The sequence below is a fragment of the Amblyomma maculatum genome, chromosome 5, assembly GCF_055883805.1.
Source record: "Amblyomma maculatum isolate TAMU_Amacu chromosome 5, ASM5588380v1, whole genome shotgun sequence".
NCBI lineage: Eukaryota > Metazoa > Arthropoda > Arachnida > Ixodida > Ixodidae > Amblyomma > Amblyomma maculatum.
Window position 1 is genome coordinate 75,840,703 of NC_139348.1, and position 27,562 is coordinate 75,868,264.

Sequence of the window (27,562 nt, forward strand, 5' to 3'; positions counted from 1 at the left end):
TCTTCTCTTACCTCACAAAGAAAAAGAGGGCAGCTCTTTCGATGCGGCAAATTCGTTACTCTCGACTTCTTGCACACATCCTTTCTGCCAATATGTGGCACTGTGATGTCGATCCCCTTCTTTACGTTTTCCAGAGCAGCCGCGAACTGAGGCTTTGGGAACACGAAACACCCTCTACTTTAGTTGAATATAATACCATCGCTGTTAATCTTAATAATCCCAAATCATTCAGTCTCGGACAGGCGCTGCACATCGTTTCTTTTTCTATCGATTTCGCTACAAACCTGGCACCGTATGCTATTGCAGCCTTTTCCACTGTTGAAGGTGGCAATTGAACTGAAAAGAAAGATATAAGAACACAATGCTCATTTGAAGACTAATTAAAGAGTATGGGGCTCAAATCTTGGCTTCCGAAAGAAATACTCTGGAAAGGCTGTTAAAATGCATGAGCAATAATTTTTCCTTCTACTTACAAGGCATCGCCTTCAGGGGCGCCAGAAAACTGTTGATGACCACAAAGCTCGGTGGGTCTAAATGCTAGAAAAAAAACAGTACACAAAATATATATTGATTACCGTCATAGCAAATGCGTTAAAGCAGGGAGAAACAACACTAGCTAAAAAGCTAATTTTTTAAAACCAGGCTGGGGTTTATGCGTACCTAGGTAGTGCATCGCCAGTTGCAGCTGGTACTCTGCTTTGATCATCCGCAATATCGGTTGGTTCCAGTAAGCTGAAAAACAGATTAGTGCCAAAAATATAACTTGGTTACAACTATATCTTGTGCACGCAGAGGTCAAGGAGCCAAATGAAACTCTGTTTCTTTTTGAAAAACTGACTTTAAATAAATGGCACTACTATGGATATGGGTACCTGTGTAGTCCACTACTGATGTTAGCGAAAATCTTCTGAGGAATGCTCATTACTTCCAGTCCTGACGATGTCCCGTTTTGCGTAGCTGGATCGACGCTTCTCAGTCGGGCTGCAGTGGCACTGTACATGCTGGAGAAAAAAAAATGGATGCGACAGAAATGTGATCAAAGGCTAAAATTCTAAAAATGTTGCTTGCATGATTAGCACAGATTAGCGTTAGTAAACAAGTAAATAGGTAAAATTAAAACTTACAGTGAAATACATTTATTTTGCAGCGAAACGTCTGTGCTTACCTCACAACACTCTATTTCCCACATTTGCTGATTTAAATGCGCACAGGATGCCAGTCCGCAGTAATTTTTTAAGGCCAAAGATGACAGCTCTAGAATCTAGACATTCGTTGCATGCGGCCATTTGTTGCAAATCGCTAAAAAGGACTTCAGCCGGATCACTTGACAGATTTCCCATGAGAATGCAAAAGAAGCCACTTTCCAGCAAGTACTCGATACAAAGCACAGCAGATTTGCTTGTCAGCAGCAGTCCTTTGTAAGTTTCAGTGCTCAGGAGTTATTTCCCACTCAATGTGCAGGCACGTTTCTCAAGGTACTGCGGCAATTCTCCTCAAGCAATCTCAGGTGTCCATCAGTTGCACACAAGAAACGTATTTAGTCGGGCTTGTTTAAGTGCACGTAGGCTTTGTTGCCGCCATTATGGATAGCAAACTACTTTTTGATTGCCTTCATGAACAGAACAAGAGCGACCGCATTTCTGAAGAGCTCAGTTTCTGGGTGATAAGTAAGGAACTCCATAAGAAAGGAAACGGCAGCAATCACATTATCCGAGAAAAGCTGGGCTGCTCTGCCAACATTCATTTTTTCGAAATTGCTCGGCTCCACTTGCTTTTTTTGTTAGAAAGTGAACAAGCTTCACAATATCATTCTTCTGGAGGTCATAGCTTCTTTATGAATAGGCCTGTTATTGGAAGGCTTCCATCAGTCATTTCGCCGTTAAGAGATTTCGAAATGTCTTTATAAAGTGACATTGGTCAACGGAAAACAATTGTGCGCTGCGTGGGTCCCATGGGTGACTGACCGCTGGTTTTAGCGATTCATTTCTAAAATGGCGTATCATAGTAACATGATTGTTCTATGATTGTTTATGACGATTCGTACCACATGAATACCAAACTTTTGGGACTTCCTCAATCAAATCACGTTTTAGCACTTAGCCGTTTCGTGAAAATACTCTGTATGAAATTTTATAAGATTTCCATAGCCCTGCAGCCACAAAATCATCCTCATTATCATCTAATCATCAGCCAGACTATACCCACTGCAGGACGAAGGCCTCTCCCATATTTCTCCAATTAACCCGGTTTTGTTCTAGCTGTATTCACTTGAACTCTGCGAACTTCTCAACCTCATCCGCCCATCTAACTGTCTGCCGCCCCCTGCTACGCTTTCCTTCCCTTGGAATCCAGTTTGTTACCTAAGCGACCATCGGTTATCCTCTCTTCGCCCGACATGTCCTGGCCATGTTCATTTCTTCTTAATTTCCGCTAGAATGTCGGTCAGTTCAGTCGTTCAGTCGTGTCCGACTCTTCGTGACCCTATTGATAATGTCACGTCACGCTTTCCGGTCTCTCACTATCTTCCTAACATCACATAACTTCATCTACACTGCCTCGAGGATGCCATCTAACGATCGCATTCGCTGCCTACCCCTTCTCCGGCGACCCTCAACCTTTCCCAACATGAAATCTTTCTCCAACGACTCCTCTCTTCTCATCAGATGACCAAAGCAGCTGAGCTTTAACTTTTGAATTTGACCCTCCAATGAGCAGTCAGGGTTGATGGTCGACAATATCGACTGATTTGATCTGCTGGCAGTCCAAGGAACTCTCAAGTCTTCGCCAGCACCACAATTCAAACGCATCAATTCTTCGGCGGTCAACTTTTTTCAGAGACCAACACTCGCATCCATACATCACAACTGGAAAGACCATAGTACGAGTTATACAGATCTTGGTTGGCAGACTAATGTCTCTGCTCTTTACTAGGCGGTCAAGGCTAACCATTGCTCTCTTTCCCAGAAGCAGGCGTCTCCTAATTTCATGGCTGCAGTCTCCTTCCGAGGTAATCTTGGGGCCCAAGAAGAGAAAATCCGTCACAGCTTCCATTTCTTGCCCATTGATGCTCCAGGACGTGATAGGGCAAGACGCCATGATCTTTGTGTTTTTAATGTTCAGTTTAAGCCCGAACTTCTCACTCTCTTCTTGTACGTGCATCAGAAGTCTCTTGAGTTCCACTTCACTTTCTGCCATTAAAGTGGTATCATCCGCATATCTGAGGTTGTTTATACGTTTTCCAGCAATCTTCACTCCAGCTGAAGACTCGTCCAGACCGACCTTCCTCATGATGCACTCTGCATATAGGTTAAATAGGCAGGGCGACAGTATGCAGCCTTGCCTCGCTCCTTTCTCGATCGGAAACAAATCAATCGGTAACTTAGGTTATTTCTTTCACCCACTTTGCACGCTTCCTATCTCTTAATGGCTGTCATAAAGAATGCATATATAAACGAAAGATTTAGTATATATTTCCAGACTTCACAGTGCATTTATGATGACATTCAGGTCTCCAGGACATCACTTTTTCTTTATGAATTTGGCTAACTTTGCCTTTATTATCTGTAATAGCCATGTAAACATAATGCATTTGGGCTGTTATTCCAGAGCTGTTATTCCTCGTATTCCCACATCATTACTTATTGTCTTTCAGTTTTGCTTCTCAATGGTGCAATAAAATTGGCTTGCATTCTGTAAGGAAGTTGAAATAGAGTCTAACATTTAGAATGACAGGCGCGTATTTAAGTGATCCAAAATATTTCCTCGGAAGGGATGTATAAATAACCCTAAATAAGCCCATTTTGAATTAGAATGTATTAGGTCATGCTAAACTAAGAAAAACGTCATAGTTGCACTATGAAGTTAGAACATTTCGCTAAAAACTCGTTTTTACGTAATCCTGAGCACGTCTTCTAAAGTTCCTTACCCCATCCAAATAGCTGCACCGCAGAATCCTGTGTACTTCGCAAGTGTTATTGGTCAATAATAATATTGTTACGCTGCGGCAAGCGATGGCAACAGAAGAACAGAGGACAGGAAGAAGATGCTCGATGGTCGTTAGACGACGTTTTAATGAATCTGTGAGGGGGCCTAGCTCGCGCGCTCCTGCACACGCCTCTGCTCTCTTCTTCCTCCTTCGCCCGTAACATGTCCCGAGGCCACCGAGCGATCATAACGATCCTAGACGAGGTAGTTTACCGATGATGATTCCATGGCATGATGATGGACGTGTCTAGATGCTTGAAGAATAGGAAGAAGAAAGAATAAAACGGCTTGCCGGTACGATGTCTGATGCGTGGGTGATCCGCCTTCCCTGGAGCTGTCAGCCATCTGTCACCAGAGTCCATGGGACCGATGGCTCGAGGTCATGTCGGGCAGCTTGGGCGGGGGTTGCGTGTTTGTGTCCATCGGTTCCTTCGGGTCATACGGGTCTTTCGGATTCTTTGTCTCGGTTCTGATTGGTCTGTCTGTTCTTGTCTTCAGGTCCGGGCTGGGGCTGGGCTGTAGTAGTTCGTCATGTATAGGCTTGAAGGGCTGGGGCGAACTGCTCGGCGATGTCCCTGGGCCCTCGGTCAATAATCCCGGCTTACAGATGGCGTCGATTCTCTAAGTTGAGGATGGGGATGACGTACGCCGCGCCTTCAACCAACTGTTACGTGGCAGCAAGCGATGACAACAGAAGAACAGTGGAGAGAAAGAAGATGCTCGATGGCCGTGAGATAACGTTTTAATGAATCTGTGAGAGGGCCTAACGCGCGCGCGCTCCTGCCCACGCCACTGCCCCTTCTTCCTCCTTCGTCCGTAACAATATATTAGGGTATGCTATATTTTCTGATTGAAGCTATTAGTATTGTGGGACGCTTTGCCCGCCTAGAGATAGACACATAAAAACGGAGGACACCAGGCAAACACCACTTGCCTCGGCGCGCTTTTGTTCTCTAACCCTCGCGCTGGCGCCGCGCGCTCGTCTCGCGCTCGTCCCGCGCCTCTTCTTTTTCTGGCGCAGCGCTCCTCGGCGCGTGCCATAACATTATACACATGGGCGAAATTTTTAGCAAAGGGTAGCATCGATAACAGCTTTCGAATATAGTGCAGCATCTACTTTTCATTTTTTCTCATGTCCTCATAGAGACCTATTACTGTGCAGTTTGGAAAAATTTGGAATAAGGGATCTTTTTTTATTAAAAATGTTTAAACTTGCCATATTTGGGAACATGATTAATAGGCTTTCATTTTATATGTGAAACAAACACCTGTTCAGCTTTTTGTACCTAGCAGCTTATGAATTATGCAATTTTGATGTGTTCCTCATAGTATAAGCGAAAACAATGTAATATAGCCTTGTTTGAGACTTGTACCGTTTATGAAAATGTTTATTAGAACCCGCAGAGGAAGCACTCTATAATGAAATCACATACTTCATGACGCATTTATTCGAGAGCTTGCAGAGAAATTAGAGAAATTAGTTTTCCCAACAGAGAAATTAGTTTTCAGTGCATGGTGGTATTCAGGAAGAAAATATCTTGTTATAAACTAGATTCATGAAAACGATGAGAAAGTCGGTGTAGGAGAACGACTAAGAAGCGGCGGCAGCTGTTCGTCACAACGGATATCTGTTATTCACGATATGACTTGACTGCTGGTGTGGAGAAGAAATTTATCCTGTGACTCACTCAAGATGTTGGGTGCCTGTTGCTTCTATGTAGCAAGGCCTTACAACGTTCACGGGTTTTTCAGTCTTTTTTCAGGCTAGCGTTATACAATTTTTTAACGTAAAGTTGTCATTAGCTTGTGCGCAGGCATGTCGTTCACCTCCTGGGGAGGGGGCTCGGCAGATTGGTTCGCCAGCCTGCCAACTGAAAGCTTGCTTCTGGATTTATTTGTTGAAAATGGTGTCGATGTAGTTCCTTTCGAACTGATATTGATAAGAAATGGAATGCTAACAAATAAAAAGCCAAAAAACTATCCAGCAGCAACTCAAGTCTGCCGGACCACTGTCTTGACATCTCGGGGGTGCGACCTTTTGGGAGTTCAGGTATTGTTAGCAAATCTGCAAACATTAACAGTGTGTCATCTGCTAAGCTGCTGTTGATTTACCTCTAGTCCTGTCAGCGCTTTAATTCCAGAACAGCTGGCATGCACTAATGTTAATGTGCGTAGAGTGGACCCTGCATGAACCGCTCGAAAACGTTTGGAGGAATTTCAGGACGCAGGAGCTGGTTTTCTTTATGTGTATCGTTGTTCTCGCGTGGTAGCCGGGGTGCGTGTTGCTACAGAGTCTATGATAAGAACTTTTGATTTTTTCAGGCGTCCACCTGAGTTGAAAATTTGGCCAATTGTCAATGACATTGACCCGCTACTTCCTCACCCCCTTGAATGTACCAACTGTTGGAGACTTGGATACAGTGGAAGAGCATTTAAGTCTGCGTCTAGATGAAGGGTGTGTGGGGAAGGCCACTTCTGATAGCTGTACCGCTGCTAAGCCAGCTGTTGCCTGTGTAGTAACGAGCACTCCGCTGATGACGCCAGTTGTGAGAAACATTCTCATTAGCATTGCTCTCGAGCACATACTTATGCTCTCCTTGATCGCAAAAGGCACACTTATCCGAACTTTGTGTGCTCTTCTACTTCTGACTTTGAGGCCACGTTGTCTACTGCATTTGTGACAACGGTTGAAAAAGCCCTTTCTCTTGAGGTTGACCCTATGTTTAGCACCTTTACTCAGGCCTTGTCTGGTATTGTTGCTAGCCATTCATCTTGCCCACCTCAGCCTGTATTTATTCTAGCGTCAACTTCAAACCTCAGCTGACAGTTTAAATGCAGCTTCCTCACCTCTAGTGCCGGCTCAAGTGCAGCTTTTTGACAGTGCCCCTGCGAGCATTTTTTGCAAACGTGTTTGCTCAAAGGATGTTGAAATGACATGCCCTAATCAGAAGCGCCTTGCTTCTACCCCACCCTCTAAGTCCTCCGTTCCCCAGACAAAACCAAAAAAGGGCCTTCCAAAGTTTTACCGCAATCGCATGTGCTAAAAGAGGCTGTTGCAGCCTCCATGATAGGAAAGTTCTTGGCAGGTGAGATGCTCATCAATGGAATATTCGTTCTATTGTATTTTTACTTCCAGATTTACATCTCCTTTCAACAAATAAGCCAGACATAGTGCTGTTACTAGAAATCTGGCTCTTCCCCCCCCATAATGTAATTTACCTCACAAATTTTCCAATTTTTTGTTTCCGAGCCGATCATGTAAACGTTAGGTGCGGTGGCTTATTGGCTTTGATATCTTGAAAATATTGTCACCGGGCAAAAATAAGCAATAGAATATTGAACCCCGAATGTGAGCTATTAGCTGCAGATTTCACTTGGCCTCAGGGCGCCCTTGTTACATCACTAACCTCTATTGTCCCATATAACTACGTAGCACAGACTGTTTTGACAGATTGGTTGTACATTATATAGCATCATCACTACAGGAGATTTCAACTCCCACCTTGCTCTTTGAGGTAACTCCTCTGACTTACATGGACAGCTGGTATGGACGTAGATGTGAGCAAATGCTATGCGCATCTGCTAATCTCAGGATATAACTTTCATGCGCGACAATTGGCGGTTTGTCATCGATGTATGCCTGGCAGCAAGAGGGATAGGTATAGGGGATGGTCAACAGTAGACAGTGGTAAATCTAGTGACCAATTTTCAATCAAATCTATAATCATGTTGATCCCCACACGAGATATCACTTTTGCTTGTAAACTAGTAAACAACGCCACTTATGCAGCATCCCTATGCTCCTCCCTCACATCAAACCTTTGTTAATGTAGAACCAAAAGAGCACAGCAGGTGTTTTTGTCAATTGTGAACGCTACTGAAAAGTTCCAGTTGAATGTGTGGTCTGCAATAAGCAATAAGTCGCCATCACCATGGTGGACTGATGCGTGTGAGACAGCTTTCCGCCGCAGGGAAGCAGCATGGAGAAGCCTTTCGAATAGCCAGAGCCAAGTAAACTGGATAAACTAGAAATGTTCGGCATCATTTAAAGGAGGCATAGCTTTGGCAAAGTTCGAGTACAGCAAAAAGTTCAATACAGTTTGTCAAACCCAAAGCACAGGAAGACATCGGAACTCACACCTTAGTTATTAAGTTCACTGGTGTGGTCTCCACAGGAGGCAAAAGATGAGTTGGAACACAGTGCACAAGGGCTAGCATTACTTTTTAAGAAACTATGCAGAGTTGTTTTTCAAGTCCCCATTCCCTGCTTCGACTATGTTGAGGTTGAATGGTCAGAACTTCTGAACTTGATTTATTCCATGCAATCCTCGGCCCAGTTTGGGACTAAGTTATGGTAGGTATGCTCAAATTTTCAGCACTTGAGTGTGATCAGGATCTCCTGGATCTTCTAAATAAATCATTATATTTTACATGGCTACCGCAAGTCAGGAATGGGCTGAAAATTATATTACTAATGAAAGACTCTGGGAAAGATTTTGTATTGTAAACATTCGACCTATTTCTCTGACATTTATTCTGGTTAAATTAATAGAAAGAACTGTTCATGGCCACATCTCAGAGCATAATTAAGAGGTCCATGCTTCCGGTTCTGCCCAGATTGGCTTCCACTATGGATGCTCAATGTGGTCTGCACAAGTATATTTAGAAAGCAGAATTCGCCTTGCTATGTGAAACAATGAGATAAGAGCGTTAGTGACACTCGATATTGGCAAGGCCTACGACAGCATTGAGCGTTTCATTCTACTCAACATGTTATCCTTATTATGTTCCTAGTTCTACGTTTATGCATGGATCGGTTGTTTTTGAAAGAACGAGATTTTTTTCACTGATGGCTCGTTTACCTCAGATACCCCATGCACAAGAGGGCTTCCCCAGAGCTGTGTGTTCTCGCCACTGGTTTTTAATATATTGATGTGAGATATTCCAGTTCATGCTGATGTCAGTGTATGAGTATATGCAGATGACATAGCATTCGTCGCCTCTGCAAAAGATGTTCATCCCCTCTGTCGTTTACTACCGACTTACTCAATGCACTTGAGGTCTGATTGGAAAAAAGTAAGTCGGCTTTAAATTTGTGCAAATGTAGAGTGCTAGTTTAAAAACCGAAACCTTTATATGTTTCTTTAAACTACAGCTTAGCCGTCATGTCTGAAGGGGGATCTGTGCAGTATTTAGACATTACGTGTCGTGCTAGTGTGGATTGGGGGCTCACATCAAGTGTAATGTTCAGAAAAGTGAGCTTGCATTTGGTAGGTTCATACGCAAAAGGCAGGCAGGCGACCAGGCAGTAGATTGCTATGACATTGGTTCCAGGAATAGCAGGGGGGAGTTACTAGTTAAGTTTGCAGAGCGCAAAAACTTAAAAATCATGAATACTTTCTTCAGCAAACGGAAAAACCGGAAATGGACATAGAAAAGTCCTAACAGGGAGTATAAAAATGAAATTCACTTCATGCTGTGTTCAACCCTCGCCACTATGCGAGATGTAGAGGTAATTGGGAAAGTGCGATGTAGTGACCACAGGATGGTGAGGTCCCGAATTAGCCTAAATCTCAAGAAGGAACGACACAGATTAGTAAGAAAGAAGTCCATCAACGAATTAGCGGTGAGAGAGGGGGGCAGAATAGTTCAGGATCTCGCTACAGAATAGGTATTCAGCTCTAACCGAGGATGGCGACATTACCCTATAAGCAATAAACAATAATTTCAGAGATATCATTACTGAGTGCGCTGTAGAAGTAGGTGGTAGAATAGTTACAGAGGATACTGGTAAGCTGTCTTAGGAGACCAAAGATTTGATTAAGAAACGCCAGAATATGAAAGCTCCCAATCCAACAGAACAGATATAATTGGCAGATATATGAAAGGTAATCAATAAGCGCAAAGTGGCTGATATAAGGAAGTATAACATGGAGAAAAGTGAGCATGCTGTAAAGAACAGGGGAAGCCTTAAAGCGGTGAAGGAGAAATTGGGAATAGGAAAAATCAGATGTATGCGCTAAACGACAAGGCGGGCAATGTCATCACGAATATAGACAAGATAGTCAAAATAACCGAGGAGTTCTATACTAATCTGTACAGTAGCCAAATCAGTCGGGGCCGTAATAAGATAGGGAAAAACAGTTACAGGTTCAACCAGTGACAAATGATGAGGTTAAAAAAGCAATAGAAACTATGAAAAGAGGGAAGACAGTTGGAGAGGATCAGATAACTATCGATTTGTATAAGGACGGCGGGAATATCTTGCTAGAAAAACTGGCCACCTTGTATACGCAGTTCCTGGTGTCATCGACGATACCAGAATCATGGAAGAACGCAAACATAATCTTCATTCATAAGAAAGGGGACGTTAAGGACTCTAAAGATTACAGGTCAATCAGCTTACTTTCTGTTACGTATAAGGTATTTACTAAGGTAATCACAAATAGAATCAGGACAACATAAAACTGCAATAAAGCAAAGGATAACGCAGGTTTTGGGAAACAGTACTCTATTATCGATCATATCCTTAGCATCAACCAGGTGATAGAAAGCTGCTCAGAATATAACCAGCCCTTATAGATAGCATTTATTGATTATGAAAAAGCATTTTACTCAGTAGAAACCTCGGCGATGATGCAGTCATTCCAAAATCAGGGGTAGACGAGCCGTACGTGAAAGTGCTGTAAGGTATAGATAGTGGCTGCACTGCGATCATAGTTATACATAAAAAGAGTAACAAAATTCCCATAAAGAAAGGTGTTGCTTAGAGGAAGTATTCACGTTTCGAATGGGAGCAGTTACGGATACAGGTAGATGGAGAATACCTCAGCAATCTGCGAATTGGTGATGACATTGCTTCGCTAAGTAACTCAGGAGATGAACTGCAAAGAATGATTGGTGAGATTGATAGGAAATATAGAAAGGTAGTATTGAAAATGAATATGCAGGCGACTAAGGTAATGTTCAACAGCCTCGGGAGGATACAGCAGTTTAAGTTAGGTAGCGAAGCACTGAAAGTAGTAAGCCAATATGTCTACTTAGGACAGGTAGTAACCTCAGATCTGGACCGTGAAAAGGAAATAACAAGAAAAATAAGATTGACATGGAGCCCATTTGACAAGCACTCGCCGATGATCGCGGCCAGCTTACTAGGATCGCTGAAGAGGAAAGTATACAACAGTTGCATCTTACCTTCACTCATCTATGGGGCTGAAACGTGGAGGCTAACCAAGAGGGTTCTACTTAAGTTGAGGACAACGCAGAGGGCTATGGAGCGAAAAATGGTAGGGGTTACGTTAAGAGATAGGAAGCGTGACGAGTGGGTCAGAGAAATAACTTAAGTTACTGATACTCTAGTGGAAATTAAGAAGAAGAAATGGGCATGGGCAGGGCAGGTAGTGCGAAGAGAGGATAACCGATGGTCGGTTTGGTTAACAAACTGGTTTCCGAGGGAAGGAAAGCTTAGCAGGGGGAGACAGAATGTTAGGTGGGCGGATGATGTTAAGAAGTTCGCAGCGGACAAGTGGATGCAGCTAGCACAAAATCAGTGAATTGGAGAAGGATGGGAGAGACCTTCGCCCTGTAGTATAGTCAGGCTGATGATGATGATTATGATCTGTACAAAGACTATGCGACACCGATTCTGGAATTGGGTATTCTCTGCTTCTGTATAAGCTGTATTCTCTGCTTCTTTATAGCGAAGTGCACTGCGCCTCTGCCTACTTCTTCCACAGTCAGTCTCCAGCACTGTTCTGAACTTAGAGGCCCGCGTTCAGGACCTTTACTCCCAACTTCGCCTTCTAACTGTCACATTACTCTTGCGGTCATTTGAGGCTAATCGCGGTATGGCTAGACCTATTTTTGTGTCAAATCCTGCCCTCTTTCCCACTCACCAGTGGCCAAGGGTTTTCATTCCCCTTGTTTTTACGCAGGGCATTTTAACAAACACTGGTGTGGACCTCGGTTTTATGAGTCCTATTGGTTACGTAACGTCAATTGTGGATATACAATCCACAATATGCAATGATTCTATATTTTCAAATTATGTGAACCACTTACTTTAATGTCTAACATCCAGTCCATTATCTGATCAACTTGAACAGTCCCGTGACCGCACTGTAATTGCCAGTAATTCGTCTGTGACTGCGCCGAAAGCAGCGATTGAATTTTTTTCAGTCTCTTTCTTGGAGTTTTTCGGTGCGCTTCCTGGATTACATAATAATATTTTACTACAGTTTATGGCAATCTGGCTTTCACTTCTAAAAGGTCGCTGCAATGAGTCAAAATAATCTTTCAGTTCAGTTCAGTCGTTCAGTCGTGTCCTACTCTTCGTGACCCTATGGACCATTTCACGCCACGCTTTCCGGTCTCTCACTATCTTCCTAACATCACATAACTTCATCTCCAGTGCCTCAAGGATGCCATGCAACCATCGCGTTCGCTGCCTACCCCTTCTCCGGCGACCCTCAACCTTTCCTAACGTCAAATCTTTCTCCAACGACTCCTCTCTTCTCATCAGATGACCAAAGTAGCTGAGCTTTAACTTTAAAATTTGACCCTCCAAAGAGCAGTCAGGGTTGATGTTCGACAATATCGACTGATTTGATCTTCTGGCAGTCCAAGGAACTCTCAAGAGTCTTCGCCAGCAGCACAATTCAAACGCGTCAATTCTTCGGCGGTCAGCCTTTTTCACAGTCCAACTCTCGCATCCATACATCACAACTGGAAAGAATATAGCACGAGTTATACGTATCTTGATTGGCAGACTAATGTCTCTGCTCTTTACTAGGTGGTCAAGGCTAACCATTGCTTTCTTTCCCAGAAGCAGGCGTCTCCTAATTTCATGGCTGCAGTCTCCTTTCGAGCTAATCCTGGAGCCCAAGAAGAGAAAATCTGTCACAGCTTCCACTTCTTGTCCAGTGATGCTCCAGGACTTTATGGGGCAAGACGCCATGATCTTCGTCTTTTTAATGTTCAGTTTAAGCCCCAACTTCTCACTCTCTTCTTGTACGCGCATCAGAAGTCTCTTGAGTTCCACTTCACTTTTTGCCATTAAAGTGGTATCATCCGCATATATAAGGTTGTTGATACGTTTTCCAGCAATCTTCACTCCAGCTGAAGACTCGTCCAGACCGGTCTTCCTCATGATGCACTCTGCAAATAGGTTAAATAGGCAGGGCGACAGTATGAAGCCTTGCCTAACTCCTTTCTCAATCAGAAATTAATCAGTAAGACCATGCCCAGTTCTGACAGTGGCCTCTTGCCCTTCATACATGTTCCTGAGGAGACCGATGAGGTGAATTGGAACTCCCATCTCTTGGAGAGCTTGCCATAATCTGCTGTGACTTACGCAGTCAGACGGTTTCGCATAATCAATAAAGCAGAAGTAGATGGGTTTCTAGAACTCTCTTGCTTTTTCCGTGATCCAGCGAAGGTGGGCAATTTGGTCTCTAGTTCCACTGCCCTTGCGAAACCCAGCTTGCACGTCCGGAAGCTCCCGATCCACATGCTGCTGCAGCCTACCTTGGAGGATTTTCAACATCACCTTGCTAGCATGCGAAATAAGCGCGATCGTGCGGTAGTTGGAACAATCTTTGGCCCTGCCTTTCTTTGGAATGGGGATGTAAACTGACCTCCTCCATTCCTGTGGCCACTGCAGGGTTGCCCGAATCTTCTGACATAATGCATACAGAATGTTAACAGTGTCATGGTTAAGGTTTTGAGGCAACTCAGCTGGAATGCCATCAATTTCGCTAGCTTTATTCTTAGCAAGGCTGGATAAGGCCCATTCAACTTCCCTCTTCAGGATGCCCGGCTCGAGATCAGTAATCACAACCGTCTTATGTTGGGTTTGCGCATTCGGGTCCTTCTCGTACAGTTCTTCTGTGTATTCCTGCCACCTCTTCTTTATCTCTGAGGCTTCAGTGAGGTCTTTGTCTCGTTTGTCCTTTATCACGCCCAGCTTAGCACAGAAGCTTCCTTTGATATCTTTGATTGTCTTATACAGAGCTCCTGTGTTCATTAAATGGCTGTTGTCCTCAACTGCTTGGCACTGTATGTTCAGGTAGGCATTCTTATCTCTCCTTGCTATTTTCTGAAAATCCGCATTGAGAACTTTGTATCTTTCTCTTTCCCCCACAACTTTTGCCATTCTCCTTTCCTCAGCTATTTGCAAAGCCTCTTCAGATAACCAGTTTGCTTTCTTGCATTTATTTTGCTTTGGAACTACCTTAGTAGCAACTTCTTGTATTATATCACGAACATCAGTTCACATCTCTTCAGGCTCTCTGTCTTCTAGATCTAATTCTTGAAATCGATTCCTCACTTCCACAGCATATTCTAATGGAATTTGATCCAGATCATACCTGAAAGGCCTTCTAGTTTTCTGCGTTTTCCTCAATCGAAGCTTAATTTTGGCAACAAGAAGCTGATGATCGGTGCCACAATCGGCCCCAGGCCTTGTTTTTACTGCTTGTATAGCGCTTCTTTATCTCTGCCGGCAAAGAATATAATCGATCTGATTCCTGTACAGACCGTCCGGTGAAGTCCATGTGTACAGGCGCCTCTTGTGCTGCTGAAAATGAGTATTCGCTATGGTCAGGCTGTTTTTTTTTTACAAAACTCTACTAGCCTCTGCCCAGCTTCATTTGGCTCGCCAAAACCGAACTTGCCTATAATTCTAGATATTTCTTCACTCCCGACCTTAGCATTCGAGTCTCTTTTGAGGAAAACGACGTCTGATGATGGGGTGCGGTCTAAAAGGCATTGTAGGTCCGCATAAAATCTCACAACATCAGCTTCTTCAGCAGTAGTGGTCGGTGCATAGACTTGGATAACTGTTATCTTGAAAGGGTGACCTAACATCCGAAGTGAAATCATTCGATGGTTTTTGGGGTTGTACCCTAGCACTGCTTTGCCCATTCTTCTGTTTACTATTAGAGCGACCCCGTTCCTTCTCTTGGATTCGTGTCCACAATAAAAGACATAATGGTCGCCGGAGTTAAATTCTCCCATTCTGGTCCATTTGAGCTCGCTGACACCCAAGATATCAATGTTCAATCTGTCCATTTCTCGCATGAGACATCCAGTTTAGCTTGCGTCATAGATCTTACATTCCATGTTGCTATGTAATATATTTTCTTGCAACATCGGACTTTCCGGTCACTTCCCGACACATCCACAGCTGAGCGTCCTTTTGGCTTTAGCCTAGCCGCTTCATTCGCCCTGGAGCTACTAGGAATTGCTCTTTGTTAATCCCCAGTAACATGTGGGACGCCTTCCAACCTGGGGGGCTCATCTTCCGGCGCCATATCATTAATGCTATTGTGACTGGCCATAGGGGTTTCTTGGCAGGAAATACTGGAGTGGGTTGCCATTATCTTCTCCAGTGAATCACATTTTGTCGGAACTCTCTGCCGTGACCTGTCTGTCTTGGGTGGCCCTACACAGCAGAGCTCACGACTTCATCGAGTTTCGCAAGCCCCTCCGCCACGACAAGGCAGTGATCCATGAAGGGGAAATAATGTTTATCAGACTTCTATTTCTGTTTCGTTGTCACGAGAGTCAGCAGCAGATGCTCTTTTCAGCCGCTCACTGATGTATTTCATACCGCGATCGGTGAAACAAATACGCTTAATTTGGGTCCCCGGTTACTGTGGCGTTTTCCAGAATGAAACGGCACCCCTCTTAGTTAAACCCCCTCATGATGCACCTGTTCCATACCGCGATGGGTGAAACAAATACGCTTCATATGGGTCCCCGGTCACTCTGGTGTTTTCCAAAATGAAACGGCACCCTTCTTTGTTAAATCCCCTCATGATGTACCTGTTCCAGGCATCATCATTATTATCATAATTCTTGTAATATCCCATTTTCAGCACTATCAATACATAGCCGCCTCATGCAATGATCCCTTTCTATCAACGGCAGAATACCAACGTCTCATATACTCATGGAAAGTTCGTTCATGTCTATCACGTCAGTGTAAAATAACCCTGACTCTCATGTGATGCAGGATCGCCCGCCTAAATATTTGCTTATGTAGATGCGGGTTCAGCTCCACAAACCTTTGTGAGGCTCGCGGTGAATTTGAAAGTATTGAACATTTCCTTCCCGCTTGCCGAAAGTCTCACATCTGAGAAGGGTACATTTAGAAATTCCAATAGCACATTTGGAATTTATTTTGTTGGTCCCGCTTCTACTCTTGTTCGGTGCGAGAGCAAAAGGATTTGCGTTGCCTCAAATTTGTCTGTATTTACATAACAACATCACTGTTATGGACAGAATTCCTTTGATAATTGTATCCCAAATTTAGGAACTTTGAACTTTTTTGTATTTTTGTTTTTCGTGAAATTTATGGTTTTAATTCTTATGATTTTTGTTTAGTTGATACTTAATTTAATACACTAATTCACTATCAGCACTACATTTGGCAGTCTATACTCAACCCTGGCCAATCCCCTTTCGTGGGCATGTGCGATTTATCACTGTAGAAGCGTGTGGTAGTTGAGGTGCCAACTACCTTTCGTGCACTGGGGTTTTGTCCCAGTAGCGTTGCCTTACGTGGTGACATCAAGAGCGCTATATTTTGGTTGAAAGTGAGGTTTCTACTCCGCAGCATCGCCCCGCCATCGACGCGCTCCTTAAGCTTCATCGTAGCCGGCGCCTGGCTGTAATTCCTCCACTGCACATTACCACGCCACCACCAAGCGAGTAAACCACTGTGCTCCTCACCACCGCAAGTCGTGCGCATTCAGGCCTTTATCCGCCACACCGCGAACACCGCTCGTTCGCTGGCGCAGCGGGAGGGGATGTTGACAACTGACTCCGCCACCAGCAACAGGTGAGCCGCTGCAACCACTGGGTCTCCGCCACTCAGCTAGAAAACGTCGTATTTGTTCTTAACGACACCGCCCTTATCTGGTTTGAAAGCCACGAGGACGACGATACGGGAGCACTTTGTTGCTGAACTTAATGTTTTTGCGACTCTATAGAGCGCTGGAAATGGAGCGAGGAGGATCTCGCACATCATCCCCAGCTACCCGATGAGACCTGCACTACCAATACTAAAGATGTCATCTAGTTGTGCAAGACAATACTCTCATATGTCGGATGAGGACAAAGTCGGGCATCTTCTGAAAGATATCGCAGATGATACCTGTAACTTTCTCATCTCTAAAGATGATCTCTTGACTGTCTCCGCATCCTTCTTCACATCCGCACACCATGAACACTGAAGATGCATCTTCACCAAGTAGCACGCATGACAAGAGAGTATAACATATGCATGGGTTTATAGACGCTGTCTGGCACACGAAGGACTACCAAGATAAAGTGCGCTGCTTTTATAGCCGCTATCCCCTGACCCGTGATGTCTCATAAGCGTGCTGTGGAGCAATGACACAACATTCCTTCCAATATAAAGTGTTCGTCGTTATTATGAACGATAACGGTTTGTGGCCCTTGTCTTACAAGTGCCATGACGGAGTGGCGGTTATGGAGTAGGTTACGCTTGAAGACCACACTAGGGATTAGATGGCGGTCGAGGATCTGGTTGTTGTTCAGGCACAGAGCCCGACTGAAATAATTCTGGTGCTGGAGTGTTGCCTTCGATTGTTGCCATGTCGCTGGAGGTACGCAGCCCCGTCCCCTTGGGTGGAGTCTTATGCAGCTGGATGCTCGGATCACCTATGGCCGGAATAGTAGGGTGGTTTTAGACGTGACTTGTCCTGAAATGTACACGGTCGGAGGGCATCAGCATGAACCTATCGTTCTTCGTTCCCTGTAGAATCCAAGTACGTGCAGGCGTTCACCAATCCTGCTGATTATCCCTGCTATCCATTTTTCATCGAAAGGTCGGAGACTCTTTACCAGGACGCGGTCAACCTCCTCTAACTCTCTCCAGGATCCGCGGGCTCGGTTTGCAGACTTCTTTACACGATCCACTTTGCTTCTCTTTATTTGCTCCGTGTAAGGGTGCAGCAGGCTCAGTTAGGGTCGAGGCGACCACAACAGGAATCACTGCACTGTTGTTTTCTCTGTGGTCTCCTTTGGGGTGTTCCTGCAAAAACAGACAATATGAGCTGCATAGACATCGTCTCCACGTGCCGGTGACCGTCTTGGATCTTCTTGTAGAGGTCTCGTTTCACTGTCTGCACACAGCGCTCCGCAGCGCAATTTTAAGCAGGGTGATAAGGCGAAGATTGACTGTGCCGAACGCCATTCCTGGTCAAGAAGTTAATGAAATATGCAGAAGAAAACTGCGAGCCACTGTCATTACCCCTTCTGGTAACCCCCAAGTGTGGCAAACACACCAGGCAGTTTTTCCACTGTCTTTTCACTGTTCATTTAGCTCATTCAATATACTCCCACCCACTTAGTATGCGCGTCATCAAGCACTAGACATAACTGTTCATCCCGATACGCAAAATCCAGGTACGCTCTTTCCAACCTACGCCTGGGCAAGCCTCAGGATGACAATGGAACACTCTGTGCCGCGTTTTGCGATAACTGGCATGTGGCACACTCTTTCACCGTTTGTTCTATGTCCTGAGTTAATCTCGGCCACCACGTGTGGTTTTGCGACAGCATTTTTTTTTTCGGCTCATTCCTGGGTGGTCTTCGTGTAACATTGATAGCACTTGTACACGCAGGTACAGTGGCATTACTACGCGGCTGTGGTTTGTGGGTTGTGAGGTTTAACATCCCAAAGCGACTCAGGCTATCAAAGACGCCGTATTGAAGTACTCCGGAAATTTCGACCACATGGGATTCTTTAACGTGCACTGATATATCGCACAACACACGGGCGCCGTGCTTTTCGTCTCCATCGAGTCGCTGAAGCCGGGATTCGATTACGCTTCCTTAGGAGCAGTAGTCGAGCGCTGTAATGACTGCTTGGTGATACGCAGGAGCGACTCCCGCATATGCACTGTAGCTTAATTATCTGCGTTGGTTTGTGTACATGTGCACATCATTTGAAGGAATGTAGCTGTTTGCGAGAAATGTTTGCACGTAGGTGCAATAAGGTTTGGGAAAAGTTTGCTATATAGCCATGGGTTTGGAAAGGTTCGTGTTTGTATTTTGCGCTAATGGACGGCCTCGGGTCGGGATAGTTCCCGTTTTGCTGGGACACCGTTCGAGCCGATAATGCTGGAGGATATACGTGTACGTAACAAGGCGTGAAGTAGTGCCTTGGGGAGTGTCAGAGGAACGGCAGGCTGAGGAAGGCTCTCCGCCCAGTAGTAGAGTTTTTTAGCTAGAGCAAGCGCTCGAAAGCCTGCCGGTTTGTGTATAATAGAGCACCTGTGAAAAAAACCTTGTCCTCGCGCATTTCCAGTTCTATTTCCTTAGCAGAGAGAGGTACTTCATCAAAACAGAAAACAATTAACGTTGTCAGGTTCATCTGCTTGGGATGTCAGTGGCCGCCGCGACAGTGCATCAGCGTTTGTAATCTCTCTAGACTTCCGATAAAAGCACCGGTAGTTGTAGGCTTCCAGCAACAACGCCCGTCTATAAACACGGGCTGCTTACACGGCGAGAATTGGTTTGCATGCCCTAAAAGACATGATAACCGCTGTCGATCACTGTATATGCAAACCTTCCGCCCGAACGAATACTAGTGAAATTTCTTTAGCTCGAACACAAAGGCGACTGCCTCTGTTTCGATGTGGGCGTAGCCCTGTTCTGTTTTGTTCGAAAACACTCATGTTTTCGACGCGAATGTCACTGGCCTCTCGACAGAACCTACCTTGTCGAAAAGAACGGCTCCTACGACGTACGCATATGCGTCACAAAGTAGCCCGAACTCCTTTGTAGGGTCTTAGTACTTTGTATGGAGTTATGGAGTTCAGCGTAAGCCACCATTTTTTGAAAAGGTATTTCTGCTTCAGCTGTCCATTTCCATCTCGCATTATTACTGAGTAGCTCATTCAGTAGTTTTAGTTTTGCTGAAAGGTTTGGAAGAAACTTCCCATCGCAATTTATTAGCCCAAGGTATGCTTGGAGTTTATGTGTGTCCCACGGCATTTGTGCTTCCTTGATATCCTGTACTTTCACGCAGGAAGGACGTATTCCCTTTCCATCGATAACATTGTCCAGGTACATCACTGAGGTCTGAAAGAACGCATTTTTCTTTCTTTGGTTCGATTCCTCTTGTTTTAAACCTTGGCAGCACACTTGCGAACTTCCGATAACATTCTTCCAACGTTTTCGCGGCTATCCAAATATCATCACGATAGCAGGACACTCCTTCTAACTCGCTGGGAACACCATCATTACTGCCTGAAACATGGACGGTACGTTTGTTACCCCGTACGGAAGGCCTGTGTATTAAAACAAGCCGACATGCGTGTTTACCGCTACAAGTGCCTGGGAATCCGGGTGCAATCTTAGAAGTTGGTAGGCTGTTGATAGATCAAGCACGGTGAAATACTTGCAGCCATACAAGGTTGCAAATATGTCGTCAATTACCGGCAACCTATAATAGTCTGTTCTGAGGCACGCATTTATATTCACTTTGTAATCTCCACACATTCTTGCTTTTCCGCCTGCTTTGGCAACGACTACTAAGGGAGTCGACCACTCACTGGGTTCGACTAGAACTAGCACTCCTGATTGTACCAAAGGCTGAAACTGATTTGCTACTGCTTTGCGGAGCACAAAGGGCACAGGGCGGTGCTTACAGAACACAGGAACACAGGAGTACTAGCGTCTTTTAACAACAGCTTCACCGGAATCCTATCGATATATCTTAGTGCGGGCTCAATAATTTTCGAGTATTTTTCTACAATGCCTACTACCTTGTCCACACTGATTCTGCAAATGTTCGTCCAGTCTAATTCCAAAGCTTCCAGCCAGTCGTGACGTAAATTAAAGTTTCACAACCTTTGTGAAGTGCTGACAACGATAAGAGGCAGAGTAACCGTTTGATCATTGTGCTCTACCGGGACAGCTAACTTCTCTACAATCTTTAAAGGCACACACCTGTAAGTTTCCAGTTTTAGTGCGCAGCTTCTTAGAGCTAGGACTGGTTAGTACTTTTGATAAACACCTTCTGGAACAATACAAACAGACGCACCTGTATCAAGTTTCATTGTACCATTTTTACCGAACACAACACCATTCACAGTGCAGCTACGGCGACTATTGTCACAAGACAAATCACTATGCAGCATGAGGTAGTCCTCACTGTTCATTACTTCTTCTTGGTCTGCACTCTCCTCCAATGTTCGCACGAAACGCACACGTACTAGACAGAACCTGGCCAGGTGTCCTGTCAGCCTGCAGATACGGAAACGGTATTTCCGGAGCTGGCAGGTAGCTTCAGCATGGGCGTTTCCTCAACGGGGACAATCGCGAGCTGCGCGCCTGTACTCCGCAAGTTCTGCTAGTACTGTATTTGTGTCTCTTGCTCCAGATCCAGGTTTCCAACTGCGTCGTCTTAGCGTCTTCGCTTTCTCCTCTTCGTTAGATGCCGGTTGAAAATTTCTTGTCTCTATGCGGTTAGTTCAAGGATTCTTTAAGAAAGGAGTTCCAAAGGACAGTGTGCTTTTGCTTTGGAGCTCTGTTTGAGTAACCTGGTCCCTCAGACCAGCTACAAAACGGTACCGCGACGCTTCATCCAAGAATTGTCCAAATTCGCAGGTCGCCGTTACCTTTTAAATCCACAGCGATTGCTGCCACTGTCTCAATTAAATGCTGCTTTCGGCATTTAAACCAAACCGCTTTGTTATTATTCGTTTTGAGGAGTAGTGCTCCTTGATCACCTTCACCAAGTGTAGTCTCTCTCTTCTGTCTTCTCCGGGGATAGCAAATATTTGAGCGCCCGATAAGTCATCTTCTCATGGTAGTCACAAAAGTCTCTACTTTCAAGTTGTTGCTCATCTTGTTAGCTTGCAGGTAACGTCGAAAGCGCTCGACCTAGGGCTCGAAATCTTCGTGCTGGTCTTCGGCAAACTAGTTGAACTGGCTGAGCGTAGCCATGCTGCTATCCGGTGTCCGGGTGCTTGCACTACCAAACTGTGCTACTTCAAATTTAGGCTGGATCCCATCCTCGCCACCACTGTTGTGTCTTCATCAAGTAACACATATGACAAGGAGGAGGAGGAAGATGAGGAGAAAAGGCAGGGAGGTGAACCGGTAGAGGAACTGGTTTGCTACCCTGCGCTGGGGGAGAGGGGTAGGTGGGTATAAAAGTTGTGGGTGAGAGAGGGATGGGTGAAGAGCACTACAGTCACATCACAGACATGTCACTTCACATCACGCACAGTCATATCACGTAACATAAAAAATCATATCCTTTCGTCAGTCCTGTGCTTTTCATAAAGCGGAGCAGTGCCTGGGAGGCCTTCACTGCAGACGATCGCAGTGGTCAGGGGCCTAGGGTCTTAATTTCAGTCGGTGGGACTCCATCTAGACGCTCCAGCGCACGGCATAGACACTGTCTTTTCTCGCAGTATATGGGGCACTCACAAAGAATGAGGCCTATAGTGCCGTGACATCCGCAGTTTGTACATGCTGGGCTATTTGCCATACCCATCACAAAAGAATAAGAGTTTGTAAATGCTACACCAACCCACAGGCGGCACAGCAAAGTTTCTTCACATCGGGGTAGGCTAGGTGGAAGCCGGAGCTTCAGGACAAGAAAGAACGACATATGCCTGGGTTTCTTCAGGCGCTCTCTGGCACACGAAGAAAGACCACCAACATAAAGTGCGACTGCTTTTATAGCTGCTGTCACCTTACCCGTGACATCACATAAGCATGCTGTGAGAGAAATTACACAACAGAAGACTTGTCGAAAAACGCCTAAGTTTGAAAGGATGGCTAATGTGAACACCGTCGTCAGCATTGACGAGCATTTCTCCGCGGAACATACATTGACTACCCGGCATATCACTCGTGCAGAGCTCCTTCGGCTCGATTCCTACGGCCGGCATACCTCACCAGTGTCCTCCCGCCCATCTTTCTCATTCCAATCCGCTTACACGCTGCCGTCTCAGCCTAAGTACTCTTCTTTTTACACATATCACCTTGCCTCTCCCAACGAATGGTCGCTGCAATAGTTCGCCAACTTCGAGCCATCCTAAACAGCGTAACGACCATCGCCCACGAAGACCTAGGAGACCATCCAGGCTTACTGATCAGTGCCACCCCGGCTCTTATCGACACCCTGACATTGAGAACGCTCAGGACCATCCCCTTCTGCGCCCTGCTGTCATCTGTTACTGCTGCGGCATTACGGGCCATATCTGAAGACTATGCCGACGTCCTCCGCTAACATGATATGACCACCCAAAGTACCCAGGCACGACCATTGATCACAGTGACCAATTGGTTTAGTAATCACGGTATTGGCGGCCTCCTCCACACGGCCAGTTTCAGCCCGGCGGTGACCGCAATCACTCCCTAATTTCCCAGCAGAGTGACTCCATAACCTGTATTTCGTGCTCGCTATTTGCGTCTCCGCGTCATCGCTCCCAGTCACCATCTCTGGGAAATTAGGCGCCGCGGACAATGGAGGTGAGGTAGCCCCAGAACGATTGCTACTTGATCGGTACTTGTAGGAATACCTCCTTCCCTGACTGTGCTCAAAATAAGGTCCGTGTGTCTGTTGATGGTATTTCCGCAATGGCGTTAGTGGACACGGGTGCAATTATTTCGATTATGAGCATATCGTTCAAAAACTTGCCACGACCCAAAGCAACGTTTCCTTGGAACGGAAGTACCTCCATAGCATTAGTGGCGATTTGTTGTAGCCTGTTGCAGTGCGTAGCGCCAATGTGTGTCTTGAAGCAACTGTGTTTCCGCTGGAATTCGTCGCACCGCCCCAATCCGCACATAATGTAATTCTTGGCATTGATTTTTTGTACATCTGTAGGGCAACCGTAGAATGCCGCACGGGCGAGATGGATTTAAGGCTGCCTTCCGCCGTAGTTTTTCACAGAACCTCTTGTTAACGATGACGTCCTTTGCTTGAGCGACGATACCGTTGTGCCCTTGATGCTTGTGCAGTGAGTTCTGATTTCAAGTTCTCGTCGTAAAACCGAAGCTTCTGATGCGACAGTGACGCCTAATTATTTCAACTGCGCGAAGACATATCTTCTGGTCCCTCATTGTTTGGTGTCGATAACCCTGGGCTGCACGTGACTCCGGGCATTTAACTGCTCCACGTAGCCAGTTCTTCTAGCTGCTTGCATGAAGATTGCCTTTCATAGTGAAGCCGTGCCAATATCAATGTTCTTGGTTACGGATTTACCAGAGCAGCAAGTCGCAGCATCCCCAGTGGCTGCTAAGCTGCGTGGTATATTTAGACATTCCCTAATGCCACAGAGCGCGATGTTCTAAAAGATCTTTAATCGAGCTATTCATCAGTTTTTGATTGTTCGAAAGTCACGAGCTCACGCTCTTTGCCCGGGGCGCGCACCAATTATAGCATTGACGCTGGATACGCGCACACCGTTCGCCAAAACCCATACCATGTGGCGCTTTCTGAACGCAAGGTGATCAGTGAGCAAATTCATGAAATTTCGAAGCAGGGTGTCATCCAAGGGTCGTACAGTTCATGGACTGCTCCAGTAATTCTTTTACGTAAGAAAGATGGGCATTGACAATTTTGTATAGATTACCGCCGCCTGAATTTATGTACTAAAAAGGACGTCTATCCGCTTCCCCGCATTGATGACGCCATTTCCTGCTTGTAATCTGCGTAATTGAAAAATAGGACACGTGCAGTGTGGGTCAGAGGAATAACGTAAGTTCCTGACGGTCGCTGTGGTTGTAGTCGTCAGACTAGCTGCTTTAGTGTCGACGTGTTTTGGCGTTGATCTCGGAGTTGTTGGCAACACGGGGTTTCTCCTTGCGAGCTGTGGAAAGTCCGTGTAATGTCTTTTATTTAGCACACTGAGAGCTGTGGTTCGGTCCGGTCCTCATGTCGAGGTGATTAACCATGTGAAGTGAATGGTGTATCCCATGGTGTTAAACCAGTCGGACTCTATGCTGTCAGCGTAGTAGCCGGCACCGCATGTCGGAAATAATCGGGGACCGCGCAAAATTATTAAATTTACGTAATAATAGTAATAGTAGTTACTATATTTAAATAAATATAGTAATTTGTACTTCTAGTGATTGATGAATGATTGGTAGCAATAGGCAATGACGAGCAGCTAAATCATTGCAATATTTGATTAAATAATGAATAAAGAAATAAAGCAGTTTAAGATAGGGGCACAAAGGTGTCAATTCTCGAAATGAAGACCCAATTATTGCTTGATGAAGCAAAAAACTTTATCAATATTTGATCAAATATTTCAGACATTAAAAATGAAAAACCCATGAAAAGTTTTCAAACTGCTCAGATTAGAAATCTAATGTTTGATGATAATGCGTATCTGTGTAACCAAGTCAAAAATAATTTTTTTAAGGTAAAAACATTGTTCTTGTGGGAAACACTATTGCGACATAACCTTAACGGCGTAGTTTCAGTGTACCCCCAATTTCTATTGGTTTTTAGAATGCTTAAAGCTCCTAATATTTCAAACTTTCTAATAATGGAAAAAATGTTTTACTATCTAATTGGTACATATGCATGGGGTTGAATAATTGCATACATCTCGTATAAGAGTAGGAGGTGATTCTTATTATAGACTTTTTTACTCCTCTCTAACAGTTCATGATGAGAGAAGTGGCACACGTCATAGAAACATAGTTCATACAGTTAAAAATTTCACTCTTGGGCGCTTACTGCGAAATCAGCAGAAATACACGAGGAATCATAAACAAAACATACGTTGACTTTTGTGCACAAAAATTCCATTCAGTGATTGTTTTGTGAGCACAACACACTTTGCACTTCTATTCATTTTCTATGACCTCATAAAGTCCTCAGTGAATCATTAACGGAAATTCCAGCTCATTTTTATAAGGAAAAGCAACTGGGCGCTTCCTTTCACGACACCTTCCTCGGTTTAGATCTCTAAGTTGCACGCTGGTGACGGAGCTTGACTGGGCGGCACGCGCAAACCTCGGTTGAGGACGTTTGGAGCACTGTGATGTGTGGATGACGTCGTGGAAGATGTGGTATTATCCGACAAGAACTTGATCAGGTTTCAGCTTATGTCAATAATCGGCCGATGTGCACTGAGAAAATACATGTCTAGAATACATCTAGCGAGCACTTCTGTATTGGGCCACGAAGTTTGCAGGATAAATATGCCCATCACTGTCACTCTTGAGGGAGGTGCATCGCCCGGATGGATAAGAAGGCTACCATCAGCGGAGCGGATTAGCACGCTGCCCCAAGTGGTCATCACTTTCTTGGGCTGGGCAGTGAACTCTACACTGGTCACAGAATAGTCGGCTCCAGTGTCCGCTAAAGTGCTAACCCTGCGCAACTTAGGGGAGGCTTTTTTGATGTCCTAATATTGCAGTTTCGTTTTGGGGCTCCATCGTTACTGTGTTGTGGGCTGAGGTTGCGGCCGGGACTCACGGTTGTTACTCCATTAGGCGGTGTTGACAGCTTAACTTCTGATCACGTGGTCTTCAATGTCCTCGTCGTGCGTAGCGCCGGAGCAATGATTGCAAACCCGTCACTCGTTGTCGTAGGGGGAGGGTCTTCGTTAGTTCTCTGTTCAGCAACCTCACCTCTAAAGGTTGCAGCGTTTAGTTTCCATTACGGGGTTTGGGTCATTCCTTCACGTACCCGCGGCCCAGCGGTGCTATTCAGGCGCTGTATTGTGGTTGCAAGCATGATAGTCGTATTGGCGACGCGTGGTGTCAACGTCCCAGGAAGTCGTCGGTTTCCTGTGGTTGCTCGCCAAGACGGAGTCGTGGGGCGTCGACGACGAAACCAGGAGGCTAATACCTCTGTATGGGCAGTGACGAATGATGTGTCCAGCCTCACCACAACGCATGCAGAGTGGTCGTTTTTTAGAAGTCCTCCAGGCGTAGAATTTCCTGCAGTTTAAGGGTTATGTGTAGGCTTGGCGGGCAGAGCCCAAAGGGGGCGTTCAGGCAGAGCTTGTTTGCTCTGCATGTATTGGATGGTCGCGTCTGGGTAGAGGACAGCGTAGTCAGCAGAACAGTTCACGTCTGTTGCCTCCTGCGTTGGAGCTGTAGAAGCCGCTTGAGAATGCTCGAAGCTTGCTGGACTTCCTCACCGATAACGATTGTGAATGACGCAAACTTGGACAGCGCTTGACATAGCAGGAGTCGGCGCAATTCTTCAAAACAACTTGACAGATGATCTTATGGAGACTATCTACGCTTGTAGGTGTGTTGTCGCAGCGGCTTGCAGAAAGCGTTTCAAGAAGCTGGTTTTATAGTAGCGTCCTTGTTTCTAAGGTCTTTCCATTATGACCTGCTTCCTTGCAGAACTCCACAATAGTCCGGTGGCTGGCGAAGTGCAAAAAGCTGGTCTTTCACACTGTGCATCAACATGTTCAGTTAAGAAGTTTTGAATGATATAATAAACCTAAAGTCGGCAAGTTGCACAGGGTAGATGGCTTCCAAACACAAACCAGTTGAATATGTTTCGGGTCTCTTAGCTTCTTGCTTAAGCTACGCCCCGCCGAGGTGG

General features: G+C 45.2%; 1 protein-coding gene across 2 annotated transcripts in view; it reads right to left on the reverse strand.

The window, feature by feature from the left end:
- Positions 1-465: 465 nt before the first annotated feature.
- Positions 466-27,562, reverse strand: part of LOC146188525 (uncharacterized) — a 47,008-nt gene continuing 19,911 nt past the window's right edge. The window contains exons 1-5 of one of the 2 annotated variants that reach the window (XM_084603132.1): positions 1,171-1,301; positions 873-1,001; positions 661-732; position 612; positions 466-537 (exon numbers count right to left, since the gene is read on the reverse strand). In XM_084603132.1, coding sequence (XP_084459258.1) covers positions 466-537; position 612; positions 661-732; positions 873-1,001; positions 1,171-1,286 — 390 coding nt within the window. In that variant the 5' untranslated portion in view covers positions 1,287-1,301. Of the gene's footprint in view, positions 538-611; positions 613-660; positions 733-872; positions 1,002-1,170; positions 1,302-27,562 lie in introns of those variants that run through there. The other variant, XR_014707225.1, reaches the window with a different exon arrangement.